The sequence below is a fragment of the Cucurbita pepo genome, chromosome 20 (assembly GCF_057944985.1).
Source record: "Cucurbita pepo subsp. pepo isolate OVF chromosome 20, ASM5794498v1, whole genome shotgun sequence".
Taxonomy (NCBI): domain Eukaryota; kingdom Viridiplantae; phylum Streptophyta; class Magnoliopsida; order Cucurbitales; family Cucurbitaceae; genus Cucurbita; species Cucurbita pepo.
The window spans coordinates 1236883-1251837 of NC_141817.1; the positions used below are offsets into that span (position 1 = coordinate 1236883).

At 37.7% G+C, this 14955-nt stretch overlaps 2 protein-coding genes across 2 annotated transcripts; one reads left to right on the top strand and one right to left on the bottom strand.

The window, feature by feature from the left end:
- Positions 1-521: 521 nt before the first annotated feature.
- Positions 522-7497, bottom strand: PTAC2 (plastid transcriptionally active 2). Its single transcript, XM_023664604.2, has 4 exons — positions 5362-7497; positions 2395-2709; positions 2198-2305; positions 522-1359 (listed from the first exon to the last, which is right to left on the bottom strand). The coding sequence occupies exons 1-4, from the start codon at positions 7215-7217 to the stop codon at positions 1035-1037; spliced, it is 2604 nt and encodes an 867-aa protein (XP_023520372.2). The 5' UTR covers positions 7218-7497; the 3' UTR covers positions 522-1034.
- A 1570-nt stretch (positions 7498-9067) lies between these two features.
- LOC111783687 (uncharacterized) lies at positions 9068-12747 on the top strand. Its single transcript, XM_087120400.1, has 4 exons — positions 9068-9223; positions 9431-9607; positions 10384-11685; positions 12416-12747. Exons 1-4 carry the CDS (start codon positions 9092-9094, stop codon positions 12446-12448), a joined length of 1644 nt encoding a protein of 547 aa, XP_086976526.1. The 5' UTR covers positions 9068-9091; the 3' UTR covers positions 12449-12747.
- The last annotated feature ends 2208 nt before the right edge of the window (positions 12748-14955 follow it).

A 14955-nucleotide genomic window follows, 5' to 3' on the forward strand; every position in this document is an offset into this window, starting at 1 on the left:
CAGATAAAAACAAACAATAATTTAATTACCATCCCATCAAGAAAAGTAAAAGGAAAAGAGAAATGAGCAAGATCTCTCAAGTCAAAATAATAATATCTTGAAAGGGGAAAAAGCATTTCAAGGGAATCAAATTTGTATGGAGAAGCATGAAAGGAAAATCCCATCAAACTACTTTTGTTAATGCAAAATATCAAACGATTTTTCCTAAATTTCTTATATTTCATATCTTAAAATAGTAGAAAAGAAAGAGTACAGAATAGGTAGACCTACTTTTTTAAAGATTTATTAAACAAAAATATTTTAAATCAATTGTAACGTCAAAAATGTCATTTCAAAACCCAAACTAGGCTTCAAAAATTGAAAGAAATAGGTTTCAAAAGATCGAAATCCCTTTGAGTTTTTCGAGTTCAATCTCTACTTGGTCCTTAGATTTCTAGAGAAATTAATAGACATTCACACTAAAGACTAAAAACTAAAAAGGGGACATCATGAAAACTGGTAAAAAGTAAAAAATCTTGAACTCTATCAATCAAATGGAAACTAAGTTTAAAATTCTACGGTAAAAATATAGCATTATCAAATCTAGGGACTGAATCAAAACCATACTCAAATGTAGAACAGTCTGGGAAAAGGTGAAGGCACTTTGCTAATCCTTCATATTTTCTATGCGGAATTTCAAATCTAAAGAGATACTACGATTTCCTGATTAGTTCATAGAGATTAAACTGCTGGTCTAACGATTACCATAAACAGCTTTTCCATATGCAGTAAAGAATATAAATTCTAAAGCTACAAAAACACTGACCTGTTCCTTGAGCATGCATCTTCTCCGTGGATCAAGATCAAATTGGCTTTATAAGTGAATCATCGCAAGCAATGTTGCAAGAAAACCCTGCCATCACCTGAATGCTATGATACTACCATTTGATAAGTTCTTTCAAAGTCGAAGAGCCCCATGGATCACATCCTTCCAATTAAAATGGGAGATGATGAGTTTCAAACCTTGAAACTAGATGTTCAGCCTTGTATTTCATTCAAACAGTTGCAGTCAGAAGCTCAGTTCCCGTCCTGTTACTTGATTTAGAATCAACATCTTCGTATTTGTCATTGCTTATACCAGATCTGGATATCTTCGCTTCTGGGAGATTTAATGGGGAGTTGTTTAGAGTAATAATTTCACTAGATGATGCTTCTGTGTCTGCGAGAAGCTGCTTCAGTTGAGACGGTTGGCAGACGATTCGACCGTTGTTCCACCCAGGAAAAGTGAAGGACGATGACACATTATCCTGCAGGAATGAATAGACAGCCCTTGGGATAGGCAAGTTTTGTGCGGTTGTGTCCTTCTCCAGCCACCCCCTCCTGAAAATTTGAAAATACATGGTTGACAAACAATCAACGAGCTCGCGTAAAAGTAAAACAGGGCACGTAAATTTCATATAATACAATGAGAAAAGAGTTGATTTCTCAAGACTTGACAACTATCATGTAAATTGGAAGTATAACAATATGCTAACCATGTGCAAATAGAAGATATCTATCTGGTCTAGGAAACTTGAAAATGAGGGAACTTTATAAAGAAAATCCTTGGTGTCAGACTTGACTCACAAGGAAGAACACATTCAGCACCATCTACATAAGGTCTTTTGGAGAGACCATTACCCGAAGAGCTGAAAGTTTTCCTTTGGGAACTCTCTCACAAGAACAACTCTTCCTCACCTGCCCATTTGCCACAAAATTCTGGGGCCACTTTCAGTTTTTGACTCGACAGTGGCCTTCCCTGTTGATTTGAGCTGTCTCCTATCTCTCACTCCCGCAGCCCATATGGATTGAAAGATATCAGGGATTATTTGCTGAAAAGGAGCAGTCTTTTGAAAGACTTTTTGTCATTGCTCCCAAACTAAAGAGCGCATTTTTTAACCAGAATATTAACTACGTGCATACTATAGCTTCACAAAATTAGCCAAACAAGGTTCAGGAGAGAAAGAAGGAATCGGAGAATATGTGAGGCAGCCGGACCGGAAAGGAAGGGGGCTGCTCACCTCCTGCCAAGAGGCCACCAAGAAGCCTAAAAGGAGAAGATTTGCTTCGGCTGGGATAGGAAACCCTTTTATAATCATAAATGCCTCTACCATGCATGACATTTCAATTCAGAAAAGTTAACCTTGATTAAATTGATTACAACATAAATGAAGCTTACCCAACTACTACAGCTGCAACCTGAGGCAGCTCCTCCCCATCCATAAGCATTTCATTCATTTTGTTAACCCAAAGAGATATAGCCGTATATGCACCGCCTTCCCACATTCTGTAAAAAGGCCAGACATATGGATTAGTATAGACTTAAGCACAGGTATCAGGTAATCAGCATGGAAGAGAAACTTATTCTAATCATACCTGTGGACATCCACAGACCACACAAGTTTGCTTTTGCGGAAAAGTTCAGGGAAAAGGCCTCGTTTTGTTGCTTCAGTGAGAACCCTCGCAGCACGTCCTTTCTGGCCAAGCCACCAAAGTGCTTCTAGCAGTGTATTGTAAAATCTCATTCCCAATCCACACCCTTCAGCGTTAAGTTTGTCAAAAACATACTCAACCATCTGCCAATTAGAATCATCATCGTAACCTCCCTTGATCATCTGGCCAATGACTTGATGAATACCAGATTCCCTGTTTTTAATCATCTCATCGAGTAACTCATAGGCATTATCCCACCTGGAAAGAATAGACTCTGAGATGTAAGAGAAATCATTAAAATAAAGTATTTGTAAATTCAATCAACTATAAGATCAAAGGTTAAAAAATCAAATTTAATGAAGCGAGAACTTTAGGACTAAGATTTCAAACATATATTACTTCAAATTGTGAATGATAGTTAATTAGTGATAATGGTTGGGGAAATAATCATACAAAAATGTCAACACAGAGGAAAACATGGCGTTCATAGAAGGTAAGAGTAAGCAAACTAATGTCACTGACAAACTCTTCCCTATAACTCTAACTTTGTGTACATCTATAAATGGTCATAGACTTCATGGTCCATGCAATGAATTCCTTTCTTACACGAGGCTAATAAACATGCCAAGGTCATGACCCCTTGTTGCATGAAATGAGGGATTTTAAGGAAGAAGAATGTGTTAGAGGCAAATCAGACTATTTTGCGGATTAAAAGAAAAGGGAGAGGTGAAGGATATTTATCTTTTCTTCTTTCAAAGTTAATCTAAACTTTGGCATTTATTGGCCTATTAAAAATTAAGAGGATCAATCAACCAATACAAATCCAAATGCGACAGTGAAGTAAGTTTAAGCTTTTCCTTTTTCAACAAACTATTTAATTGATAAAGTGAATTATCTATCACTAAATGAGAAGAGGAAAGCCCCAATTCAAGCAAAGGAAGATACGAAATAACTTTCAATTAGCACAAATAGAGGTCGAACTACAATTATAAAAAGATTGTTAAGTTTACACCTAGTAGCAACCACAAAAATAATCTCATCCAGATGTTCTCCAAAGAGGAAGTGAAGCAGGTTGGTAACGTTCCTGAGGAAAGGAGTAGGCCAACCAAAATTACCAAAATGTTACTGCATAATCGGAAGTCCATGGGGCAAGAACAAACAGATTATTGTTTCTCCCTGTTGACTTTCCACACCTAACAGCAGTGAGATGAAATCCAGAGGTCTGAACTTTTCCTTTAAATTTTACCTTCGGTACTTATCCTTCCACACCTATTTCCAAGGGATTCAGTTAAGAATATAAGTAGTCTAAGTGAAATCTTCAAGATAACATTTGCAACAGAAAGAATACGTGACAACACACAGCCATCCGAGACGAATATCTATTCTCCGACTTCCAAGCCATCAGATTTCTTCTAAGTTTAATCCCAGGTTTAACACAAGGAATTCCACGTTAGAATGATGTAGAGGCCATTGATATGGGTGATCATAAGGTGCAAGAAATAGTGTCAACTGTAGAGAGAGTTTCTGTATCCAATTGTCTGAGAATTTGGTAGTTTCTCCATTTCCCATAATAACTTTACTCTCGAGGTCAATTACTATTTCAGATTAAAAACGCCATTCTTGGGCCCCTTGAAGGATCAAGGAGCAGTTGACAACCAATTTTCCTTGGGATTCCAAAATGTGCTGCCATCGCTGCTGCCGCCACCTTTCTCCAAAAGGCTTCTTTCTCAAAGACAGATCTCCAAAGCCACTTCAGTTTAGGATGAAGAGACATGTGCAGTGTAAGAACTTTGTACACTCCCAGGCCCCGAGAGGGTAGGAGACGTAATCATGTTCCATCTCATTAGACTTCGTTCAAAATGGGCATGCAAATCCCAGCAGAAATCCTTATTGCCTCTTTCAATATTGAATTTTCGTATTAGGCATCTACAGAGTAGGTGGTACATTTTTTGAAGGAGAAACTTGAATTAAATTAAGACTGCTATCCTTTGGAACCAACCACCAACATTGTAGTTTAACCTGAATTTCTAAATAATGGGCACCTGAAGTCGATTGATACCTGAAGAAGATACATGATTTTCATAGATTGACATTTTTTTCTATGGAAGACTAGAGGATGGTCTATCCACGAACTGGAGATCATCGATGGGGAGGAAGTTTCTACATTAAGTCCTCTTTAGCAATCTACTAAGCAAGTCAGCCGCAGAAAGTTTATGGCTTGGCAAGGCCATTTTAGTCCGCAACTTCAAGCAGCTCCCTAAGATCTTCTTATGCCATGCAACAAAATCAAAGTGGACAACTAGGAATAGAGATCAAAGATCTTACATAGATCTCCTATATCTTACAAGTTGACAAGACACTACGCCCTATTAATAAATTAGCCCGTATTTCATTTTCATAATGTATCACATCCTATAACTGGTAGTCTCATAAGGTAATTTTATATGTTGTACACCAAAGCTGATTTAGTGTGGACCAATCTCCAGGCTATTAAGGTCATACTAAGGCTATGAATATAATTCCTAGAGATGAGAAAGGGAACAAAATAATAAATGTTTTTTTAATGAAAATAATATAATAATTTATCTATTACAAATTCAAGTATAAGTGTTTAATTTATAAAACTTATTGTTGAATATCTCCCTCTTGAGCCCACCTCCCCTCCCCTCCCCTCCCCGCGCTCACTTCTTATTTATAAATGTTGGCCACTAACAATTCCCCATGAAATCTAACAAGCTCCAACCATCTCATATAACCACACACATTCTAACTAACCAACCTCAATGCCTAAAGAATTCTAGATAAGTACCACGTACAGTTTATATCAACTGGAACTAAAATTGAGAAAACAGAAGTTGATAATGATCAAAACTTACATGGACAAATACATGTATGCATAGTAATTTTTACCTGCCATTCTTGGCATAAACTGCCAGCATCATGCAGTAGCACAATACACTAGGCACTATTCCTGAAGCTTTAATTTCATGAAACTGCTCCTTGCTCTCATCTACAAGACCTGCAAAGCAATAAACACCTAAAACTGCCTCAAGTGTCTGCTCATCAGGTTTACATCTCATTTTTTCCATCTCAACAAAGGCCTTTATAGCTTCTTCAAACTGACCACTTTGCCTGTAACATTCAATAATACCACTAAATGATTTTGCATTCCTTGAAATGCCAGACTCTCCCATTCTCGATATGATTGCTTCAAGCTCCTTGTAGAGTCCACCCCTAGCGAATGCGTGAATTAGCGAATTATAGGTATCAACAGTTGACTTACTTCCCACTTCGTTCATTGTGTTAAAGGCAACAAGAGCTTCATCATACAATGCAGCCTGTCCGTATGCTTCAATCAGTCCACCATATGCCTTAGAACTTGGAACCATTCCTTTCTCATTCATGTGAAGTAAAATTTTCTTGGCATCCTCGTGCAGCCCCCCCTTCCCACAAGCAAACACTAAGCCCTCGTATGTCTCCATATTTGGGTCAATCTTCTCCTCCACCAAATCATGAAACAGAGTTACAACCTCCATGAAGTATCCACCCTCGCCAAATACTCGAATGAGAATGTTGTAAGTAGTTGCATCTGGCTCGGCACTGCTCTCTTTCATTTCAAGAAAAAGCTCTCGAACATCATCATACCTCCCATGCTTTCCATATAAATTCAATAGAATGCTATAAGTGGATGCATTTGGCACACATCCTGCAGCTTGCATCTGCTTAAACACGTCCATTGCCTCCTTAATCGACCCGGATTTTGCATGTGCGTCTATTAACACATTGTAGGATGATATATCGGGCAAATACCCTTCGGATTCCATTTCTTTTAGCAGCATAGCAACTTTCTCGAGCTTACCCAATTTTCCAAATGTCTCGACAATATAACTATATGTTGTTATCTCAGGGACTATCCCTCCTTCTATCATAGTCTTGAAGACCATCTCTGCCTCATCGCCTAAACTGCGGGCAGCACATGCACTAAGCAAAGTATTATAGGTAACAAGATCAGGTTGAACCCCTTCATGCCTCATCTCGGCAAACAATCCCAACAATCCCTCCCAATCCAAATCACCTCTAGCGCATGCATTTATCACGGTATTGTAAGTCAATATATTAGGCGACACTCTATCTCTTTTCATCCTTTCAAGAAGTTCAAGTGAGATTTCGTACTGACCATTGCGCCCGTAGGCATTTATCAAAGCGGTATAAGAAAATACGCTACGTATTACGCCCTGGCTCGCCATTTCATCGAATATCTCACTACACTTCTCTAGCAATCCTTCGCGGCCGAGCAAGCTGATCATGATGGTATAGATGTGCTCGTTCGGCTTGCACCATATCTGACGCTGCATGTATTTGAAGAGGCGTAAGGAACGTTGCCAGTCCCCGCGCGCCGCGAATTCCTTAAAAACCAAGCTGAAGTCATTGAGCGAAAGCCTATTCTTAAAGATATCGAGGCATCGTGCTATGCTGCCTCGAGGCGGGAGGCTACTGAGCTTATTAATTAGGGTTTCAACGTCATAGCTGTACTTGCCTTTCTCAACAATTACCGACGGATTTCCAAGAACGAGATCCTTCGGCTTCGCTCTACACTTCCCAACGTCGGAGAACAAGCTCCAGTTATCTGAGAAAAATCTACGGCGAACACTGAAATTGGAACGGTTTGAGAGAAATGGAAGTTGTTGAGACAGTAAATACCGCTGCTGAAACGTTGTAGAAATTTCAAGATGATTCGGCACGGACAAATACGGTGATAGCGCCATTACAGGAATCTAGTTTTCATTAGCTGCGCGAGTAAACGAAATAAACGAAATAAACGAATTGCAATTTACCAGCCGTAATCCTACCCCTTCGAAGACGAGATTGATAGCAATTAACAGGCAACGAAGAACAGATTCAGATAAAAACCACCGAAAATTTCAGAACCAATTTCTCCGATTTGCTAAACGATTTCACATGGAGACTTGCAGCAACGAAGAACAAAAGGGCGGGAGCAGATTGAGAGCTGAAATTGGCTCGGTGAAAGCCACGTGGAGTGGTTTTGGATAACAGTGACGCTTCAAGTAAAGAAGACGGGCGGCTTTAATACGGGTACGGGTTATCCAGTTACACGGCCTGAACCCGGATTCTATTGGGTAATGGCGGGATAAAAAATATAAAAAATTAGGGGATATTTTGACTTTATTCCGCCGTTAAGTGTCTCTTACTTTTTTATTTCTTTAACTAACTTCTTTTTTTTTTTATTGTTTTTTATTTTAATTATAATAATCTCGGAATGTTTTCTAGACAATATATAAATTATATTATGGATGGGCCAACTTAATTTTTTAAAATGTAAATTAAATAAATATCGCTGATATGTAGTAATTTATATATACCGTTAATGATTTTAGAGAATCTGTTTAATTGATATCAAATGATTCCAGTCAATCGGCACAGACGGCTCTATCCATAGTTAAGACTCAATTAGGAGATGGGCCCTATAATATCTCGTACACATTCTGATGATTGGTCGAGCGAATCAGTCAACTTTAAAGTAGATTTGTTGTCTGAAGAGTGCGTTATGACTCGTAGCCGCCTGCCCAATAGTAATCAAAGCGTTAAGATCGAAGCACCTCTCATGGATTCGAGAACTACGTGTCCACCAACTTTTGCCGTTATTCGTCATCAAACGGCATCCTACTATAAAAAGGTTACACTTCAATACCATATCTAATACTTATGTCCCAAATTTAGACAAAGATTTGAACATAGCTGTTACAATTTAATTAAATTCAATTTTGCCATTTTCATTAAAATCTAAAACATCTATAAATATTTAATTTTATTATTTTTAAAATATATTTTATCCCCTTTCTTTGAAATAAACATGGGCATGACAGCATGAATTTATGACACGTCTTCCATCCCAACGGACCAACCAATCACCACCTAAGCATGTTCCATAGCTACGCTGTGCCAATCCAGTGGATCGATGGTCAACGTCTTGTCGCACGAGGATCAACGACATGTCGTTTAAAATTAGGTAACCACACCAAATAAGGTTTCTTTTTTCGTTCCGTCAAATATATTTTAAATTTTTTTTAAATGTGTGTAACAAATTTTGGATGTGTGTGAAATTATCTTAAAATTTAAAATGAGTTAAATACAAAATATGAATTTAATATCCAATTAGGCACAAATTTTAATTTTATATTATTAAATAAAAGATAAAAAAATATTTCTATAATTTTAAAATTTTATAAAATTAATAAGTTTTTAATATATATATATTTTTTACATTTAAGTGTAATTTTGAAAAAGGATTTGGTACTGTATTCGCTACACACGGTAGAACCGAAATCACAACCGTCCAGATCTTAATCAGACGGCACTGTGATTCAACCCTCAACATGCATTAAAACGCGTGTCTATCTATCAGGCGGAATACGTCCACGTCAGCATTCCACTGTGTGGGACCACTGGCATGGCGCGAGCTGATACGGCGGGGAGAGAAAAGTAAATCCAAAGGCGAAATAAACACCGGCGTTGTTACGGTTAGCCATTGAAGGAGTAGGTGGTGTAATTACATGAGAGTTGGGGGGTATTATGGTAATTAGGGTTGGACTTTGGCCTTTCAGTTCGTAACAGACAGCTGATGTTAAAGCAAGGGGGGGAAACAGAACAAACCTCCCCTCTTATTCTTTCTTTTTTCTTCTTTCTTCACAACTCCGTCCAAAAACCAGCAAAGAAAGGACTCCATACCTCACTGATAATGGAAGACTCTGAGGTAATTTTTCTTTTAATCGCCGCTCTTTGTTCGTTGTTTGTTTCCCCTTTTTATTTTGGGTTTCTCCTTTGCTGGGATTTGTGGCTTTTTGGGGGAATGTGTAAGAGCGGATGATTTTGATCTTATTGAAGTTTGTTTTACCGCCCTCTAGTAGGTTGTCGGCGGTGTGTTTCGTTTGATTTTGTAATGGTTTTTGTTTATTTTCAGAAATTGACGGCCCTGAAGAAGGCCTACGCCGATATAATCCTTAATACGGCGAAAGAGGCGGCGGCGCGTATTATGGTTTCAGAAAGGAACGCTATTCGGTTTCAGCAGGAGCTGTCCACTTCTAAAGATGAGGCGTTTCGGATACTGCTTAGACTTAAGCAAATGCTGGATTCTAAGGTATTATGCTTTATTAGCTTAAATGGGGTTGATTCTTCTCTTTGTTTTTTTTTGTTTGCCCATTTCTTGTTTAAAATTGTTTTGTGTTCTTCCGATCACGTTCTTATGCGGATGGCTTGGTGATTTTCATCTGTACTGGGTTGTTGTTAACCGTTTTTGAGATTAAAATTTTCGATCTTTACGCTAGTTGGTAATCTTTAATGTTGGATAATGGATGTTGTTCATGCATAATGCTCAAAGCATCCTATTGTTTGCATCAATTGTTGCCATTTTTTAATCAGGGATTCAACCAGTTGTTGCTGTTTGCTGGCTGTTTGTTGCTTAAATCAACTATTGCGTAGTAAACAATTTAAGTCGGCAGTTGCTAAAGTTGATTTAATGTTTTGCTCATGAATTAATGATTTCATGAACAGTCATTTAAATTTTTAATAGGAATTTGGACTGAATGTTTGTGTTTATTTTGTCCAAAATCCTCTTTGATTTGTGTCACAAGAACTAACTGTTTTCTCCTTGTGGAGTTTCTTTCCAAGGTTAACGCTTTAATTCTCATGGTCTTATTCCAATCATTTTCACCTTTGGAGTGGAGGCATGCACAATCAAAAGCCTAACCGATATTGCCCCGATTGATTCATTGTTAGTTCGGTTTAATAGTGTTTGAATGGAGTTCTTAATTGTTGTATCTTTCTCAGCGTAACCAAAGAAGGAAACTTCAGTTCCTTCTGATACTTATCTATGTTTTGTGAATAACTGTGGAGCTGAAATATTCCATTTTTCAGGCCAGTGAGGCGGAAATGGTGTCTTTAAACCAAAAGAAAAAGATCGAAGAGCTCGAAGCCCAGCTTGAGGAAGCTGAGGACATAGTGAGGGAACTTAGAGCTCAGTTGCAGGACGTTCAAGATGAATTAGAACATGTGAGGAACAAAAACGTAGAGCCCCTAGATGAGCAAAACTTGGCCAGTAACGGTGCATCTCGAGGGGACTTGCCAAACTCACATGAGAGGATTGCGCCTTGTAACATAAGTTCAACTTTAAATGGGACATGCCGTGACGACAGTTGGCCTGAAAGTAAGAATGAGTTGCAGATGGATAATGGCCAAGTTCATGGGGATTTTACCTCCATGGTTATGAGAAACAAAGAACCTGAGCTTTACAGAAATGGCTGCACTCAGAGAGTACGTGCATTCGAAAGAAAATTGTTCGATGGAAAAGTCTGTTCGACTGGACAAGCTGAAGGTGTCAAGAATAGGGTATGCAATATGGGTGAAGAAGAGGGTAAACTGACGTGTAAAACAAACATTACCAAGGCTGATAATGTCTGTGGAGAAAGGAAGAATTCTAATGAGATCAAGACATTGCCTAAGCTATTAAGTAGGGATACTCAAGTTCCAATCATTAAATCCCTCCGTCGAAAAAGAAAACGAGCTACTAGATACAACAAAAAGAAAACTTTACCCATTTTTGATGACATTGCTAAACAATGCAACTCGCCTGATCTTCACTGCTCAGAAAGTCCTTCAGTGGATGACGATGATACCGGGAAATGTCTGTCACAAAATGAAATTGATAGTCAGAATGGTTTAATTTTGCTCTCTACCCCTGTACTGTCTGAAATCAATGAAATGTCAACACCTTCGGGTTGTCCCGACGACAGTGAGGGAGGTGATGCAGTAATAAATGATTGTCCTATTAGGAACGTGACAGACTACGATACAGCAGCTGTAGGTAAATCGGACTTCACTAGCCAGGAAAGTTTATGTGGGGAGAATTTGGAGGCTTCTGCTTATAAATTAGACGTTGATCCAGTTAAGGAGTCATCAGTTAAGTCGGATGTGAAAGATTCCGACGTAGTTGATGAGATTCCTAGTCAACATTCTAATAATAAAGTTCTCATGTATACATTCCGAAGAAAGCGAAAGAAGGAATCTTTGAGCAGCCCTGATGGTAAATCATCCATTGATGAAAGCATATCAAAGAAAAGGATGAAGGATAAACAAAGTGTATCGTCGGAATCAGACAAGTTTAGCTTAATGACAGAATCATCTCGGGATAACCGACGGTTAGCACAGGTTGCTCGACAGGTTAGTTTTATATCTACTTTAACATGATGGTATGCCCTTCTGATTTGTTTCAAAATATCTGGATAATGAATGTCTGCGAAATTTACTTCGCCACTCTACTTGCCTCTCTGGCCATTTCTCAGGATTAAGTTTTATGCTTGTTGTTTCATAATTTTATCCCTTCCGTTCAAATTATTTCTTCATTAGTTATGATTCCAGCATATGGTTGTCTTTTTTTGTTGATTTGATATTGAATCCTTAATATGCAACGATGACGTTTGGATACTGCCCCTTCTTTTGAAAACCTTACTCTTGTTAAATCTACACTTCGAGGAGCTGACATCCCAAAGCATTGAGAAACCTCTTATAAGCGACTAGGGCGATTTTTAGACATGTTTCTTGACTCTGATGCCTTGTGTTTCCTGAATATTTGAATTCTCTTCAGTTTGTCAACGTAAGGGGTGAGATCCCACATTGGTTGAGAGGGGAACAAAATATTCCTTATAAGGGTGTGGAAACCTCTCCCTAGTAGGAGAGTTTAAAACCGTGAGACTGACAGCGATATATAATGACCAAAGCAAACAATATCAGCTAGCGGTTGGCTTGGGGTGTTACATAGTAGTCCATTAAATCATTTATAAGATATCAGTTCAACTTCAGATTCTAGAAGAACTCCAATTATACATATCTATATATGTATATCAAAACTACCTTATTTACTAATGTCCTCCTGAAAATTGTGTTTCTGCAGCTCATATCTTTGTCTGAGAAGAAGTGGCGGTAATAGAACTCTGGCTGCCCTGCAATTCATAATTGTTGCTTGAGAAATAAAATCAGCTGCAACAAAAAAGAGAACGCTGAATGGGCAAGTGAAGTGGTTTTCCAAGCAAGTACCACAGGCCATGAGCAAGTACCATATGCGTGCTGCTGCTGTATGTGCACTAACTTATGAATGTTGTTTATGTAATCTTTATATCCTTCCCTTCATTACTATATTAAAAGCTTGAATCTTGGCATTTTTCTTTCCCTTAGGAAAGCTTACTTAATTATATTCCAATGTTCACATGGTATTTATTTCTCTGTTATACTTGTTTCGCGAGTCGTTCCTCCGTGCCTTACCTTACACTTATATGACGTCTACTAGAATCGTGCTGCTGTTATAAGATTTCAAGATAGATTCTAAATTCCAACTGGGTTGGTTGCCTTGAAAAGAACTGTCGTTGAAGCTAATTGCCAAAGCTTTCAACTTTTGGATGAAATCCTGTTTTAGGTGATTCCCTGCTGGTCCATTTCCTGGTGTTTTGATTCATCTTATTGGCCTTTTGGGCATACATGTTCATTTATCCCGTTAGAATATCCGTAGCTTTTTGTGATCGTCTATGCCCACTGCAGTAAATATTATCCTTTTTGGGCTTTCTCTTTCGGCTTCCTCTCAAAGTTTTTAAAATGGGAGAGGTTTCTACACCCTTATAAAAAATGTTACACTCTCCTCTCCAACCGATGTGGGATTTCACACTTTTTAGTCTTGCAGGAGGTTTCTTTCACACTTTTTAGTCTTGCAGGAGGTTTCTTGAGTCGAGGAATCAGTGAAATATTCATATTGTTTGAAAGTTGAATGCTTGATTTTTCTCAATCTACTTTTGGTATTTCAAATCTCGGACTCAATTCATATTATTTGAAAAGTTGAATGCTTGATTTTTCTCAATCTACTTTTGGTATTTCAAATTCCGAACTCAGCGAACGTCCCGCACCCCTTTACTAATAAAGGTAAGAAAGCCTCAACCAGAACCACATTCCTTTTGCTTGCGAGTGTAGCTAAGTCTCTGACTACTAATACTTAGATTCTGTTTTATTTGAAGATAAGATATTAGTAGAAATGATGGCCTGGATGGCCTACCTGCTAATCGATAGAATCATATCCTTCGAGGCCCTTAGCTGCGGGAAGGAGTCCATCTATCTGTCTAGCTTTGGTAGACTAAGGAAGAGTACCCAGTTTTAGGGTTGGATTACTAACTACAAAGAGTACCTGGTTTTAGGGTGGGTTGGATTACTAACTAAGCATTAATAATTTTGAAGCATTGGTTAAAGGTTAATTATAGAAAAAAAATTTAAAAAAAATAAAGGATAAAGTTGACGGTTAATTTATTTTTTAAAATTTAAAATTTAAATCCAATTATGTCTAATAAATTCTTAAATTTACTTAGAATTAAAAATTTATATTTGGATTGGGTGAATGATTTTTTTTTGGTTAAATTATAAATTTAGTCCCAAAATTTCTTTTCGGTTAAAATGTAGAATTTTTGGATTTGGATTTTTTAATTTTATATGTAATATATTTAGGAGTTAAAAGAAAAATCAAATAAGTCAAATGACTTCTTAAACATATAAAAAGAATTAACTGATTTATTTCTTCAAAATTACGGTCTAATTTTATAATTATGAAAGTAAAAAAAAAAAGTATGAAACTCAAATAAAAATATAATTTAAATTAAAATAATAAAATAACAAAATGAAGAAGACCAAATGAAACCCTTCGTTTGGGAATAAGGGTTCTTCGCATTTCTAAGCAAATCGAGCTCGTAGAACTCAGTTTTCGTGAGCACTGAGGTCGGTGACGATCAAAGCTTAGCTGAAAGTTCGAACGGCGGAGATCGGAGAAACGTCGAGGAATCGGTGAAAATGGGAGCAGCGAGTAAAGTGGGCGATTGGGCGTTCAAAGCCTTTACCGCCGGTCTAGGCGTCGCCACCATTTACCTCACTGCTACCTTCTCAGTCAACGTCTACAGAGGATTGTCTTGGCACAAAGCTCAATCCGTATTATCCTTCTCCTTTCCTTTATGTATCTTTTGATTCAAGTCCTTGCTATAGCTTATTACTCATAATTCCTCACTTTTTTTTTATCAACCCTAATTTCGTTTAGTTTTTGGTTCATGGTATTAGTAATTGGGACTGAATTTCGACATTGAAGAATTGTTGGAATCGTTCTCATCTATGTGCAGGGCGTAGCTAATCAGCATAATCAAATACTTGAACAATGGAAATGATCTTGTTCTCACTCAGTTTCCTTGGGGTTGTGTTAGTTACAGCTCTTGAGGTTGTCGAATTGAGTTTGCATTGCTGTGATATATGCTTATGAATTTTAGTATTCAGTATAACTCTAACCTTCTTCATATGGGGATAACAACTATTAGTTTGTGATAAGTAAATCATTCAAAGTTTAGGACTTGATCAAATTTTCTGGTTACCTTACTCTGAAATTTTGTGCTAATTTGAGGATTTCATGCTCTTGTG

Excerpts from the sequence above, each read along its gene's own strand:
- PTAC2 (XM_023664604.2), bottom strand. The coding sequence starts at position 7,217 with ATGGCGCTATCACCGTATTTGTCCGTGCCGAATCATCTTGAAATTTCT. Across the intron at positions 2,710-5,361 it reads GTTTATGCCAAGAATGGCAG|GTGGGATAATGCCTATGAGT; the intron begins GTAAAAATTACT and ends TATTCTTTCCAG. Across the intron at positions 2,306-2,394 it reads TGGTCTGTGGATGTCCACAG|AATGTGGGAAGGCGGTGCAT; the intron begins GTATGATTAGAA and ends GCCTTTTTACAG.
- LOC111783687 (XM_087120400.1), top strand. The coding sequence starts at position 9,092 with ATGTTAAAGCAAGGGGGGGAAACAGAACAAACCTCCCCTCTTATTCTT. Across the intron at positions 9,224-9,430 it reads TGATAATGGAAGACTCTGAG|AAATTGACGGCCCTGAAGAA; the intron begins GTAATTTTTCTT and ends GTTTATTTTCAG. Across the intron at positions 11,686-12,415 it reads TAGCACAGGTTGCTCGACAG|CTCATATCTTTGTCTGAGAA; the intron begins GTTAGTTTTATA and ends GTGTTTCTGCAG.